This window comes from Tamandua tetradactyla, chromosome 10, assembly GCF_023851605.1.
Source record: "Tamandua tetradactyla isolate mTamTet1 chromosome 10, mTamTet1.pri, whole genome shotgun sequence".
Lineage (NCBI taxonomy): Eukaryota > Metazoa > Chordata > Mammalia > Pilosa > Myrmecophagidae > Tamandua > Tamandua tetradactyla.
In genome coordinates, this window is record NC_135336.1 from 13201296 (window position 1) to 13217441 (window position 16146).

Here is a 16146-nt window from a genome sequence, read left to right on the forward strand (position 1 = left end):
CTTCTTCAGCCAGCCAGCATCTCCTCGGGGAATTCCTCAAAACCTTCACTGAAGTTCCTAACTTGCAGTCTGTCTGACAGAATTCGGATTTGCTAATCCCCATGGTCACATAAGCCTAAACCTTATTATATTTGCATGTGTGTGTTTCCTGTTGGTCTGTTACTCTGGAGAGCCCTACTAATGCAGTCACATTCTACAGGTACAGGTTCCAGAGAGGCACACTTTTTGGAGGGCCACCATTCTCCTCACTATAAATGACTGTCATTCCTTGAGAACAACCCAATCTTCCCTATGGGGGTCGTCATGAGATAGTCTGCACACGCACACATGACGGAAGGATTCTACGAATGCCTAAGCATGAGAAGCAGCACGTTGTTGTACCCTTTCCAGAGATTCACAAAGAACTGAAATATACTGAAGTCTCTGAGAAGCATCGCTGTTACCTGCTGACCTCTGTTTCACCTAGTGCTTTACAAACCTACTTGGTAAGGGAAAAAAAAAAGAGGATGTTCAATCATGTAATACCTATAAGCAATATTGTTCTCCAGAAGTTAGTTTTGGAAAAGCTTGTATTACCTCATTTAATCCTCAACATGACTGAATTGGAGGTATAATTATCCGCATTTTATAAGCAGCAATGCAGAGAAATTTATAGCTTACCTAAATGAACCAGAAGTCTGGTGAAAGAAAAGAGGATTATGAGCTTTATTTAATAATGGAGAGGGCAGGGGTGGGGGTAAACCGGGAAGGACAATACCGGCTTCTACAGTATGTGCATCTAGCACATGAGCAGATGTGAGGATGAAATGAATTACCATTTGTCCAATGTCTAGCCTCATGCCTGGAACAGTAAATATTAGCTCAAACCCCAAGGGGAGTTAGGGCCTCAGTGGCAACTTCAATTCTCAGAGGCTAAAGCAATGAATCATATCCTCGTAGAGCTCAACAACGTAACGTTTGAATGACCTCACATGCTCTCCAACCTCTTAGGTTGCAAGTATATATCTGATGAAAGGAATTTATTTGCCCCAAACATATATAGTTTTTACCTTCAGGTCTCTCAACACATTAAGAAGTGATTGCTCACTTGAAATAATGAATGCTAGTAAAATTGGACCGTGCCATGAGAAATAACTTCAGGAAAAGAGAGAATATGGTAGAAGACTATTAAATAAAGTCAGAGACCAATGATCCCCAAGACTGAAATAGACCACAGTCAGGTTTGGTTTGACGTTGGGATTGTTTTAAAAAGGAAAATGAATTTGTTTACAAATTTTAAAATCAGGCTATTTTAAATTTTTAAATCAGATCCCCTCCAGGTCTACCCAACTCACCAATTATCTGACAGCAGGAAAGGATTTGTGTTTGTGCTCTCTGCCCGAATTCATAAGTAAGATTTGGGAAAGAGAGATTTATCACACTACCCAGCATGACCTGACAACATGAAGGAAGCAGTGGTGGGGTTCTGTTTTTTTTGGCATAAGCAGGTACAGGGAATAAAACCTGGTCTCAGGTAAGGCAGGTGAGAACTCTGCCTGCTGAGCCACCATCGCACCGCCCTGGTGGGTTCTTAATGGAAACTTTTGGGGGGATGTTCTAGAAGTGTTTGATCACCCACAAGAAAAAGGAAACTGGAACCTGACACATTATGCTATCCTTCGAGACCCCTCCACTGATTAGGAGTATTAAAAGGCTTGGTCGTACATTTTACAAATATAAACAACACCTAGTTGGGGAATAATAAAGAGCAGCGTGAAGATCTTCATGAACATTCATCTACCTGTTAACCAAAGCATCAGAATCGTCAGAGGGTTGTTCAACAGTGAACACAGGCGAATGGATTTGAATTCTTTAAATTCCATAAGTCTCAAGGCTTGAGACCACTGTAATGTTGCTGAGATGAGGCCAATCATGCAAGTTACAAACATGACCCCTATTTGCAGTTTGAAATTTCCTAGTAACCACATTAAAACGTAAAAAGAAGCAGTTGAAAAATAATTGTAATAATACATTTTGTTTAACCCAACGTATCCAAACTATCATCATTTCAATGTGTCATCAGTATAGAAATTATTAATGAGATTTTTATTTCTTTTTCATGTTAGGTCTTCAAAATCTGGGATGCATTTTACACTTACAGAATATTTCCACTTGGCTTGGCTACTTTTCTGTGCTCAAAAGCCTCACGTGGCCACTGTCTGCCTTAGTGGGTAGCTGAAGTCATTTATTTTCCTTATGTTTTAACAAAACAGGGTAAATGGAAAGAGGGAATGCATGGATTTCCCACAGATCTCACAGGTAACCTGGGAGGCCAGGAAGAAACTGATATCCTCTGACATATGAAACTACATTTGCTTGTGTTATTTTGACCCCTGCAGTGCGCTCTCTTCCTCTTTCTCTCCCTCCCGCCCCTTTTTTCCCTTCTCTCTGGGTCTCCTTTTCTTACTGCCAGTCCAGAGACAATGTTGTAGTGTAAGAGGCTGGTTTGGGGTATGAAGTGTGATTTCCAGCCCTGTCACCTGCAGGCTGGATGATTGTAGCTAATACTTCACCTCCCTGGTCTCAGATTTCTTTTCTATGAAATAGAATTAGCTCTTTCATCATGGACTTGTAAGGGACAATGGAGGAAAAATAATTGGAGACTGGAAGAAAACATTTATTTTTATATATGTGCTAAAATCCCAGGATACACACTATCTTTCTTCAGTTCTTGGTGCATAAAGCCTTTCTGTGCTCTTAGTAAAAAGTATGACTTGAGCTAAAAGCACCCTATCCCAGGAAATGCAGAGAAAACCAAAGTATAAGAATGAGAAAAGAAGCAATTGAATTTTTCAACACATTTTGTCCAATTACATGGTGACCCAGGTAATAAGAGGAAAAGACTTGAATGAACATCATGCAGGACCATACTCCAATTACTCTGGAAAATGTCTGAGGAGGTGTGTTACATATAAGGAAGGAAAGGCAGAACTTTACCATCCAGGGTACACAACTTTCTCATATCCTGCAGTTTATCCACAATAAATAGGTGGCTTACCGCTCTTCAAGGAGCCTTACCAGATTTAAACCTCCCCAGGTCCTAACGCCAGTAACATCAATGCTACAGTCCATCATAAATTAGCTGAAAACATAGCCCTTGTCCATAGTCTGGGCACATTGAGAAGACTGTAATAAAAAGAAGGGAAGACTCACCAGTTCATCCTCCTCTCCTTGGTTGAGCAAAGCTCGATGGTCCTTCATATGGTTTTCTATCTAAACACACAGCCTGTCTTGTTAAGAGTCACTCCGGGCTAACTCCTCAGAGAAATGTCAAAGCCACCCAGACCTATGTGAACTCAGAACAATCACTACTTGTCATTGCTACTCTCAGTTGCTTTTAAAATCTTAGCACACACCTTGCCTATTAGACTAACAAAGGAGATTAAAAATTCTCCTCAGCCACAGGATTGCGGTTTGTCAATCTGCCTTTTTCCAGCTCTTTTTTTCTCTTCCTAGTGTTTATTTGCTGAGCTAGATGTGAGTGCCTGTAGCCTTGAGGAGTGATGACACTAATGATAAAAGTTGTTGAACCTAAGAGACAAACGATTTCAGGTTCTATTCATAGATTTTCTCAGTCAATGAATGAGGATGACAAACAAACAAGAACAGCAAAAACCAAGACAAAAGGGTTAACCTGTAAGAAATTGATTAAATTATGTGGACTTTGGAAAAGTAATAAGCATATTGGGATGGCAATGAGAATGGAAAAAAGGATTGTGATCCCACCTCGACTACTCAGTACCTCAACGACTGGAGAAATAACTTAATATTTGAATTTTAGATTTCTAATATATAAAATAACAATAATAATTACAGGGTTGATGTGAGGATTTAAGGTGATATTTGTAAAAAGCCAACTACAGCACTTGCCACACTCAGTAAATAAGGGCTCATTATCATCATGATCATCAAACTCTAATGAAGAGTTAAAAGTAAACAAGTAAAGAGTTAAAAGTAAACAATAATAATTTGGTTCCTTTCATTATACTTTATGTGTGAGTTTGGAGCTATATGTCCTCCCCCCCCCCCCCAAAAAAAAATAAAACATGTGCTGAAACTTCATCCATTCCTGTGGGCATGAACCCATTATCAGTAGGATATTTTGATGTGGTTACTTCAATTAAGGTGTGGTCCAGGATGGGTCTTAATCCATGACTGGAGTTCTTTATAAGCAGAATGAAATTCAGAGAGAGAAAAAGCCTTGGAAAACAAGAAGCTGAAAGTCAACAGAACCCAAAAGAGAAAGGAGAGGTTAGGAGAGGTTAGAAGAAGTCACCACGTACACTACCATGTGACAGAGTAGGCCAGGACCAAGGATTACCAACAGCCAACCCGAGAATGCCAGATTTCAGGAAGAAAGCATCTCTTTAATAATGCCTTGATATGGACTCTTCCCCAACTTAAAAACTGTGAGCTAATAAATTCCCATTGTTTAAGCCAGCCTGAAGCATGGCATTTACTTGAGCAGCTTAGAAAACTAAAACAGTTTATAAAGACTTTTCAGATAAGTATATGGAGGGAGGAGGAGCTAGAGAGACTGAGTATTGGGGATACAATCCAAGTTTCCACTGAATTTAATATCTTCTTCAAGAAACAAGTTAGACTTGTTTGATCCAGTCAGCAGTTATTTAAATTGTTTATGATAAAAACCATTTTCATTTTATTACATCCAATCCACTTAACAAAACCCTTGCCACTTTGGTTATTCAAGAAAAGTTATAAGACATGAAGACAGCTAGGGGTTTTTGCTTGACCTCTTCCAGGGCCTGTCTTAGTTATCAGTTACTTTAAAAGGGTACCAGCATCTACCTTGAAGTTCAGGAGAGGCCAAAGTTCTTACCAGGCCCAGGAAGAACTGGCAGAGGAGAATAGAAAAAATAAAGTTTTGCATGCCAGACAGGCTACTAAAGTGCCTATACTAAATAATCACATCCCATTGCAAATGTTCCATGGTAAGTAGCACCAATCTAAGTCAGAACTCAAATTTGAAAAAGGGGTTCTAGATTTTAGTGAATCTCATGAAATGGAAAATGTGAGTGACAGACATCATGAAGTTTTTACTTCATCATGCATTCACTCATATTTCTTGCCAAAAGAATATCAGTTTTATCTGGGCAGCATGCCTTCTGCTAAAAGCATCAGGGATGTACTGTGATTCATCTAGGAGTGGGCATGTAACCCAATTCTAAATAATGAAATACAAGGGAAAAATAACTGGGAGGATTATCCTATGAATGAAAAGAGAAAACTTTTTTCCTATCCCTTCCTCCCTCTCTTCCTTCCTTTCTTTGAAAGTTATACATTTGGAAACAATGTTTGGATTACAACAGCCATCATTATATCATGGGGAAAATGAAAGTCACTGTGCTAATGATGGTGGAAAACAGAATAAAAGAGGTTCCATCTGTGGGATACTACCAAGCCATTGCTCCAATCCTGGGACTACCTAGTTCCAGGCACCTTTGTTAAATAAATAATTAAATATTTTTAATAAAGTCATTGTTATTTTGGTTTTCTATTCATTACAGCTCCAATTATTCTAACTAATAGAATGCAGAGCACTCATGGCAAGTCCTGTACTCAGCAATTGCTTGTTAAACACCAGCTTTGTTACAGGCATTGTGCTAGGTCGGTGGAATACAATGATGAAAAGGAGAGAGCCAATGTACTGTGAAGTTTAATAGTTGCTTGGGAGAGATGGACAAGCAAATACTTTTTTAAACAAGAAGGACAATGAACTGGGACTTAATGGGTTAGGAACAGCTTCTCAAAGGAAGTGACCTATAGGCTGACATTTCAAAGAGGAGCAGAAGTCAATCAAGTGAAAAAAATTGGGGAAGAGTGGAAAGTGGTGAGCACATTACAGGCCAGAGAACAGAATATGTGAAGACGGTCAAGAGAAATGAGAAAATGTGGCCTATTGGAGGTAGTAAGAGAACTCAAAGTAAAACTTGAGAATAGAAGGAAAGAGGGGGATGTGAACAGAGGTCTGCCAGGCTGTGAAGACTTTGCAAACCATATCAAGCTGGTCAGTCCATTCTTTGTGTGGTCATTTTTTGGCTTTGAATATGACAAATAGATTGTTTATCTATTAGCCAAGAATCCATACCCCAACTCTTCTACACAGACCCTACGTTAATCACAGTGAGGGGTAAAGGTATAGATTTAGTTGGATCCTTTCCCTCAAGGGACTCATAGTAGTCTGGTGAAAGAGGCAAAACCATGCAGAGTGGCTAGGATTCAAGGCAGATGCAATGAAGGATCACATTAATGCAGGCTAAGGAGGAGCTTCAGAAACCTGCAAGGCTCTACTATTGGGTGATAGTATGGAATGGCCAGTGATATCTGATCACATGACCTTGTGAGCTATTTGCAGCAACCACAAATGCAAGGAATATACTTGAATTTCAATACATGACTAATCCTCTATAGGAAATATGGATTCAAAGATGTGGGCAAATGCATACTCTTTAATTGCATTCAAACTGCTTATGAGCAGAGCCAACCAACACTTGCTTCTACCACTGCTAACTATTGCAGTGCCTAAACAACCCATACATCCTCTGTGATTGGAGCAGAGCAGATAGACCTCTCTTTAGGAAACACAAATAGGCCTCATCAAGGTGAGACATGGTTGTGGCCCTTTCCTTTTCTACCTCAAATTTCTATACAGGACATCAGAGCGTTGTGAATTTGGTGAATGTGTCAAACCTTAGATGAGTAGAAGTGAAGTCGTATCTTAACTGGGAGAAAAGAAAGTCCTAGACTGGAAAAAGAAGCCTTCCTGTATTACTCCTTAGTTTCTTTATTCTTTTAGTCAATAGATTCTGAGGTTTCAGACCTGAATTAGATCTTTAAGAGGGATAGAAATGATCAGACACTAATCCTGCCATTTGAGTCTACAATTTAGTAAGGTGATAAAACAAGAACATGACTCCACTATAGGAGGAAAATGGGATGGTCAGTGGAGGACAGGAAAAAGGCTCTAGGAACTTAGAGGAAGGAGAAAGACTCAAAATCCAGCAACTAGAAGTACAATCAGTGCCTGCTGCAGTGGTGCCAGCTGAGTCCCAATTCAGGTTCAATACGTAAGAATCAAACTAACTTTAGCCTTCACAAAGGATGACAGTGCGTTAGCAGGGAAAGGGGAGGGCCTCTGATGCAAGCTTAGAACTGGCGCCAAATCCTTAATGGCCAGGGTCATTAAAAATGCAAAACATAAACAAAGGGGGAAACTTCTGAGCAGGAAGTTCAAATTACTTAGATTATCGGGATAGGCTTTAACCTCTGGAGTATCCAATCAGCAGAGAAACAGGAGAGGGACTTGCAGGTTAGATAAATAGTGCTGCTTTTAGCTGCTCAGCGCATAGGCTACCATTCTTTGGGTGGGCCGGCCATTCTTGCAAGATTATGAATAAATCCTTTTCTTCTCCACAATCCGGTGAGTGTTTATTCTCTTTCAAGTATGGTGTTCTTTCTAAAAATTGCTTCAAAACTAAAAGAATTTAGTAGGATTAAGTAGTGATGTTTATTGAAAAGAGAAGTTTATTGAGAAAGAGTACACATTAGAGAGGTTGATACAGATATACCCAAGGCAGGAACATGCACTGGGTGGAGTGGGCCAGTTTGTTTTATAGGAAAGTTTTGTTGATAGTAGGTTTCCATAGTAACCTTTGAACACTAGCTGTCTTCTTTGTTCTAGGAGGAGATAGCTAGCAGAATTCGTGATTTGCTGTACATACCTAAAATGTGTCTTTGGGCAAATGATAACAATCTTTATGATCCTATACTCCCTATTATTATCTAAGAGTTTGCTTTGGGCCCAGAATTTTACAAGCTTTTATGATTTGGGGCGGTTTCAGTGGTTTGGGAGGTTTGGGGAAATTTTTGTCTCAGGAAGATAGCGGCTCTGTATTAGTTCCTTTGGAGCTAGATAAGAAACAAGGGACTTAGAGTTGTCCATTTTATCCTGCTTCAGAAGTACTTAAACAGAAACATCGTGCAGTACCTATTAACCATGGGGGTCTCAGAGATGATTGAGAATCCCATGAAATTTGTAGATTTTCCCCTCTCAAGGATAATGCACATATGTGCATGTGTTTAAAATTTTATTTATGTGGGGGGTTGAAGAATAAGAACCACTTATCCAGTCCAATCCTGTCATTGCATAGTTCTTCATTAATGTGTTTAGCAAATATGTATTGACCACTTACCTTCTACCAGGCACTATTCATGGTGTTGGGAGGACAGCACTAATTGAAACAGATAAAAATTGCTACCCCCACAGAGCTGACATTTCAGTGGCTGGGGACTGACAAAACATGTAAACTAGTAAAATTCAATTTGTCAGATAGTGATGTTGCTTGTGAGAGAAATAAGGGTAAGAAGGTGTGGCAGTTAGGTTCAGGTGTCAATTTGGCCAGGTGAAGGCACCTAGTTCTGTTGCCGTGGACATGAGCCAATGGTATGTGAACCTCATCTATTGCTCATTACATCTGCAGTCTGCTAGGAGGCATGCCTGCTGCAATGAATAATGTTTGATTTAATTGGCTGGAAGCTTTAAATGAGAGCTCAGCGTAGCACAGCCCAAGCAGCTCAGCATACCTCATCTCAGCACTCGCAACTCAGCCCAGGCCTTTGGAGATGCAGAAAGGAATCACCCCAGGGAAAGTTGTTGGAACCCAGAGGCCTGGAGAGAAGGTCAGCAGAGATCACCCTGTGCCTTTCCAAATAAGAAAGATCCTCAGTTGAAAGTTACCTGCCTTTCCTCTGAAGAACTACATGTTTTTAGTGAAATAAATCCCCTTTTATTAAAAGCCAATCCGTCTCTGGTGTGTTGCATTCCGGCAGCTAGCAAACTAGAACAGAGCGTTAACAGGCACACAGTAGGGTGAACGGTAGTGTTGCATTTTAAATAAAGTTGTCAGGAAAGGCACTCTTGACAAGGTGATATTTGAGCAAAGAAATGCAGAAGCAAGGACATGAGGCTATTTGGGCAAAGAAGGTGCCATGTAGATATTCCAGAGAATATTAAGTATAAAAACCCTGAAGTGAGGACAAGGAAGAAAGCCAGTGAGTTAGGGTGGTGTGAGAAAGGGGCAAACTCACAGGATTTGAAGTCAAAGAGGAAATGGAGTGGATCTACCATACTGGGCACCTAGAGCATCTTATTTTTCAGCACTGCCCTCCTCTATACAACAAATGTTTTTCAATAAAAATTATGATTATGAAATGAATAACAACAGAAATGAAACATAGACAGCAAAATTTTCTTTTATTGAATTATATATATAATTATGCCAGTAAAAATTTTTAAAACTGATAAAATTAATATTACTTTGCATAAAAGAAAAGAAATGGAGAAAATTTTTGAATTAAATAATGTATTTTTTACAAAAGAAGAAAAATGTATCCATTAGAATTAATAGCATTGCAACAATTAATAAATGAATTTTAATAAAAGCAAAACACCATTCTCACCTGCCATACTGGAGACCTTGGTTGGATTCCCGGTGCCTACCCATGCAAAAAAAAAAAAAAAAACTAGCAAGCTGTATAATTCAGGCAAATGAATTGTCCCCTTAATTGTCCCACTGATGGAATAGTTTACCTCCATTAATCATTTTTTTTAGTTTTAAAAAAAGCAACTGATATTTCCAAAAGAAATAAATTTCAATTTTAAAGATATTTTTTATATTCAGTAATACATTTTAAGTATGATCTAAAATTTGCACTTATTATACAAAAATTTTCCAACTCACAATGCACACTCTGTTTTACTCTAATTGCTATATTTGAAGAAGAGCCTTGGAAGAAAAAGCCAAAACAACTAAATCTAAGCCAGGTGCTGAAAGTCTTAAATGTTTAGATAGGCAAAGAATTAGATTTTATATGGTTGGTGAAAAGCATCCCTTGGAGGTATAGTAGTGGTTCACCAAATTCTTCAGCTCTCCTCAATTCAATTCTTTACAAACTTGTGTAAAACTTCCACACACAAAGCACCGTTCTAGGTTCTAAGATGAGAATCCAGATGAACGAGGCACAGGCACTGCCTTCGCGCTCAGTCTGTTGGAGCCAGGGCTCCTGAAGCCAAGTCTCTATTTTCTCTACTTTCCTCAAGCAGCTCTTGTGACGCAGATCACAGAAGGGAGTTGGCAAATTCAACTCTCATTGGCAAGTTCTAGTTTGGCTTGTCATTAATAAACGTCAACCCATTTATTGCTTAGCTGGATCCTTGAAGTGTAGAAACTGGTTGGTTCAGAATGTGTTGGCAGAAGTTATGAAAACAATTGATTTTTGGATTACCTGCCACTTCTAATAGAAAAGAAGGAAGCCTAGAGGGACTTCTAATCAGAGCAAGTGAAGCAAAGTGGGAAGAAACAGTCCATCACACCCACTTACCGCTGACTCCTGATGGGCAAGGAAAAGGCTCCCCCTCTTCTGCTGCTTATGGGCTTTCTCGGCGGCTTTCATTTCTGTTCCTTTTCTAGGCATGGCTGTCCCTTAAGCCACCCTCAACTGAGGTAGAAGCACAACTTAGGGAACTGAACTAGCTCCTCCAAACTCTCATGAGAATCAAGGACCAGCATTTGAATTAAAGCCTAAGCTCTACTTGGCTTTTATTGGGAAATGGGATTTTATGCATTGCGGTGTCTGTTAATTTGGCGTGGATCATTGAAGCAATTATTCTTTTTATTTAATTACTTCTACTTTGGATTTTAAAGACATTGTCTCCTCAGTCATTAAAAAAGTATTAATTGATTTTTTTCTAATATGGAGTCAATTCTATTTTCCTATTGCTTTATATATCCTAGATTTGATGGCCTTTGCTGTCTTTGGGCCCACCAATAGTCCTTGGGGACCTTTCCCATATTACCTTCTTTATAAGTCAATAATAGTCTTATGGCATTCAAAGGTAAGAACCACTCATCTTCAAATCTAAGCACTTAGCACAGGGATTGGCACATGTAGTAAGTGCTCAATAAATACTGAGTGAATGAATGAATTACTCTTTTCCTGCCTAGAAAATTTGCCTTAGAGCGTTTCACTTTTCAGATGAGACAGATGGTGTTTTAGTTTGCTAGCTGCCGTAATGCAATATATGAGAAACAGAACAGTTTTTTAAAACGGGAATTTATTAAGTTTACAGTTTACAGTTCTAAAGTCATGAAAATGTCCACATTAAAGAAAGAATATGGAAATGTCCAATCTAAGGCATCCAGGGAAAGATATCTTGGTTCAAGAAGGCTGATGAAGTTCAGGGTTTCTCTCTCAACTGGAAAGGCACATGGCGAACATGGTGATGTCTCCTAGCTTTCTCTCCAAGCTTTTTGTTTCATGAAGCTCCCCCAGGAGTATTTTTCTTCTTAGTCTCCAAAGATCTCTGGCTGTGCAGACACTCATGGTTCTTGTGGCTTTTTTCAAAATGTTTCCTCTTTTAAAGAATTCCAGTAAACTAATCAAGACCCACCTGGAATGTGCGGAGTCACATCTCCTTCCAGTCAAAGATTAATACATATAACTGAGTGAGTCACATCTACCTGGAGATGTTATAACCAAGTTTCCAATCTACAGTACTGAATAGGGATTAAAAGAAATGGCTGCTTCCACAAGATGGATAAGGATTAAAACATGGCTTTTCTAGGGTACACAATCCTTTCAAACCAGCACAGATGCCTACAGGAGTTATCCTTCTGGTTGGTCAGTGTCAGAGTGGACAACAGACTTAAGGCAGAGATTGTCTGTGGTCCTCACAGATCCCCCTTCAATGTCTGTTGGTTTCTTCCCCCCTTCACAGGCTTCTGTGCTTTTTCATTTAATGACTCACAGGTATCATTAGACACCTGCCAGTCTTCAGATGAATGCCCTTAAGCTTCAAGAGCCCCTTGACTCTACTCGAAAAGTGCTTGGAGTTTACTCCCACTGTCCCTCATCCCTCTTGTACAAGCCACCCTGAGCAATCATTGATGAGCATAAGAACCTGAAGCTCTGCTCTCTTGCTGAAAGTTGGGACAAACTATGGTGACATTTACACTCTAGAGCTCCTCTCAGAATTAGGCTGAGGCTAAGATTGCCCCAAATCATATCCTTACTTGCCTTCTTCTTTTCCCTTTCTAGTTGCTCCTAAAAACCTTTCTTAATAAAATGTTTGCACAGAAATTCCTGCCTCAGTATGTATTTCTGGGGACCCAAGTGCAGATAAGAAGCAAGGACTCATAATATCTGTACCGTCTGCATCTATCCAGGCACCATCAATCTCTTTATTTATTTAAGGAGGAAAACCACTGAGGCAGGACAGAACTGTGACTCAAGACTATGATCCATGGTCTTCTATTCAGCTCTGAAAGAGGTAACAGACAACTGCAAGTCCCATGTTTCTTATCTAGCTCCAAAGGAATTAATACAGAGTTGCAAACTTTAGGGGCAACTATCTTCCTAGCTATGTCCTCCTAAAACAGAGAAGATGCCTGCCTGGCTTCCAAAAGCGCCATTGGAACCTACACAAAGAAGATACCTAGTATTCAAAGATTACTATGGAAACCTGCTACCTACAAGACTTCCTGTAAAACCAGCTAAACCCAACCTACTCAGTACACGTCCCTCCCTTGGGCACATCCTAATATGTACTCTCTGTTTTTAATAAACTGTACTACTTATTCCTACTGACCCTCTTGTCTCTAAATTTCTTTTAGTTTCGAGACTAACAAACCTAGATAGGGGCTTGGCTGGCACCATTGACAGCTAGGCACCAGTTACATCACTACCTGCCATATAAGCAGTTTTCGTCCTTCCAGTCTCTCACCTGGTTCTCACTCAGCTCCCTCACTTCAGAGCTTCCAATTTCTTCTTTCCTTAAATTGAAAATTCCCATCACCCACCCCCCAGTTTGGTCTGATTATTCTTTTTCCCTAAGGTATTGGAATTCTTCCTTGAGAATACAATAGCTCATTTTCTCCTGCTGGAAAGGTACTGACAATTGTCAAGGACTTTAAGCTTGCCAGAACTTAAGCCACATTGCCTTGGTACTGGGTATTTAGCTGCAGAGGTACAGAATGTTGCTTCATTTAATATTCTGAAGGCTTTCCAGATGACTGGCCACAAGAACAAATCAACACAGACTGCCAGTTGCATGGTTGTCTGATGAGCACAGGTTAAATGCCAGTGAGAATGATTGTCAAGTGTTAACCATGTTTGTCAGATAAGTTGTGACCTGAGTCTGATGAGTGGCCTAAAAGATGCCTCCTCACCCACTCCCCCAGTGCTGCCAGGTCAATACCTTGGTGAACATTGAACTCTAACCTCTGCTCCCCTCATTACTACTGAAAATGCTGGTAACCATTGAGACCAGTGGAGAGTGCCGAGCAGTAGGGCGTTGGAATTTCTGAAATGGGATTTGTCTCTGCTGGAAGAACAGGGGTTCAGTTGCATTTGTCAAGTCATCAGATTTCCCCAGGAAGAAAAGAGCCAGAGTGAGCTGGCTCCAAAATCTACCCTAAGAATAATATAAGCCTTTCCACGGAGGCTCCAAAGCACACTGATTTTTACTAATCAGTCCAGATGCTCTAACCTTGTTGGATATGCCAACCAACCTGGAGCTGAAACAGGATCAGCTTTCCTTTTTCTCCTTTATATATCTGAAGGGTAGGCAGTTTGAAAATGTCAAGGAATAGAGACTTTGCACTAATTTTCAAGTAGCTTCACAAATACGAAGCATTAAACTCTGTTCTATTTTATTGCCTTTGGCTCATGACAGTACTTTCCCCACAGAACTCAGATGCCATATTGTTTTGTCAATGGTGAGGTACTCACAGCTCTAACAAAGAGCTTGGATAAATGAACTCATGCCAAGGGAGGAAAGTCTGTTAGTAGGGTTTCTTCCCACCAGGGACTGTGCTTATAATAGGGAGTAGAGGTCGCACATTTACAAAGGAAATATATCACAAAAAATTCTTCCAATGCCGGGTGAGTTGGCAGGTAAAAATGTAGATGAGGCAATGTGAGGAAGTGCAAGATAGTACATTTAGGAGGAAACAACCCAAGTTATTCTTTCAGGATTATGATTCCTAAACCTCATTTGTCATCAAAAAAGCTTGATAAAGATATAGATTCTGGTTGAGTACATCAGAAGTTAGACCCAAGAATTTAATTTAAATGAGGTGATTTGGGAGTTTAATGAGGAGTCAAAGTTGCGGTCTCTTCCCTGGAGAGAATGGGCTAACAACATTGATGTGACAGCAGAAAGACCAACTAAATGCTACCTACAACTATACCCAGATCTGGACTGTTTTGCACAGGTACAAAGATCTGGCTTTTTCCACATCTGACTCTCAGCATGCAGACCAAGCTGGATCAAAACCTCTAAACTGGTCCCCAGATCAAACCAATATCATAGGTTGTGGTTAAATTCTTGTGGCTAGTTAAGTCCCTATGAAATTGTCAAAGCTAACCCAGGGCTGCGTCAATTGAGAACAAGCTCAGCTTTTAGGAAAGAGTATCTAGCCAGCGTGGAGTCACCTTCTCTTGAATTTTTGGACTCTGAGCAGACCATGAAGAGAGTAGTGGCCTTGAGTCTTCGCAATGCTTTCTCAGTGTGTTTCTTCCTAAGGCCCCCATGTGGACCAGATGGGCATTCACTTAGTGTGGTGGTATCGTTCCTATCATGATAACCCATATTTCCTTGTTACATGAACCTGGGTCAATAGTCATAAAACAAAGCCAAACATTTCCCCCCGCTTTGAAGTCCCTCTTGAGTTATTGAGATGGTCCCCTCAAAGTCTCTCACATGTGATGCAGCATGCAGAGCTCCTGGTTCCAGGGTCCTCTCCCCTCCCCCAACCTGTGTTATCTGTATGAGCCAAAGGCTATTACTCTGAGTTTCTCTGCTTCTTCCACAGTCAGGTTTCAGTGTGCCTTGCCTGACCGTGAGATTGGCTGTAGGGGGGTTGTAAGGGGGCCCCAGGCTTCACTATCTGCACCACCTCTTTGTGTCACTCCTAGCTATTCCTCACTCTCTATCTTCACTCTCTATCACCTTTAGCCATTTGGAGTCATGTTCAGACTCTTTATGTTACCAGTGTGTCACAGTGCCATATCATCAGCTACTATCAAGAGGCATCTTCCATGTGGGCTTCCAAAATCAAAAATGGAGGTGAAAAGTAGACTCTGTCTACTCTGCTTTTGTTATACACTGACAAACAGACCACCCAAGTAGGTCTCTCTGTCTCTCAGTCTTTCTTTCCATCACAGCTTTCTCTTCCTTGAGTCCTCGCAAAAATTCCGAAGTCGAGTACAACCAGGGAAGAAACTGAAAAATACATGTTACTGTACTCAAAATTTGCTCCTGTTCTCTAATATCCAATGTTTGGCTTTTGAACCAGCTAGTCTGCCTCAGCTTTCACTTCTGTATTTTCTCATGACAGTTCTCCCATCGTCCTGCAAATAAGGTTCTGGGGTCTTCTACGTATTGAGATATTCTTTGTTGCAATACCTAACCCTTTTCACTCCACACCACACGCTCCCAGCAGTCCACTGTATAAACAGACAACCAAATTTATTAAGCACAATATTGGGATCACCATTCTTTGTACTTTTGATTGTTTTTATTCATAACCCGTTTGTTTAGTTAAGCATCTTTGTACTGAATGGAAAACAGATGTTCACAGACAAAGGAGGAGAAATAAATCAACAAAATAGCTCAGTGATTATATAGTTTATGTCCAATCATGTCACAACTGCTTGCTGAGGTCCTAACCATGTATAGACACAGAGAGGCACTGATGAGATAAATCATGTTTGGACCTCTCTCAAAGAAAGTGGTCTCTCATAGAATGGGGTCAGGAGGAATGGGGAAAATTTGAGATACTACAGAACTATAATACAGGGTAAAAGAGACATGTGGCACACAAAGGATGTCTATGAAGAATGTGATTGGTGTGCACATAAAAGAGAGCTCCCCCTGGCTTGGCAGATCAGGTGGCATTCTAATTGGATCTTGAGAAATGAGATGGACTGGAGTAGTGGACATAAGAATAAGAATGATTCATGCCCCAAAAGAGAAAACACCATGAACAAAGGAAATGAGGTGGGAAAGTGAGCAATGAACCTCAG

At 40.2% G+C, this 16146-nt stretch overlaps 1 protein-coding gene across 2 annotated transcripts in view; it reads right to left on the reverse strand.

Annotated features, from left to right (window-relative positions):
• Positions 1-3392, reverse strand: part of ATP13A5 (ATPase 13A5) — a 132730-nt gene extending 129338 nt beyond the window's left edge. The window contains exon 1 of one of the 2 annotated variants that reach the window (XM_077117893.1): positions 3193-3392. In XM_077117893.1, coding sequence (XP_076974008.1) covers positions 3193-3240 — 48 coding nt within the window. In that variant the 5' untranslated portion in view covers positions 3241-3392. The remainder of the gene's footprint in view (positions 1-3192) is intronic. The other variant, XM_077117892.1, reaches the window with a different exon arrangement.
• Positions 3393-16146: the final 12754 nt, after the last annotated feature.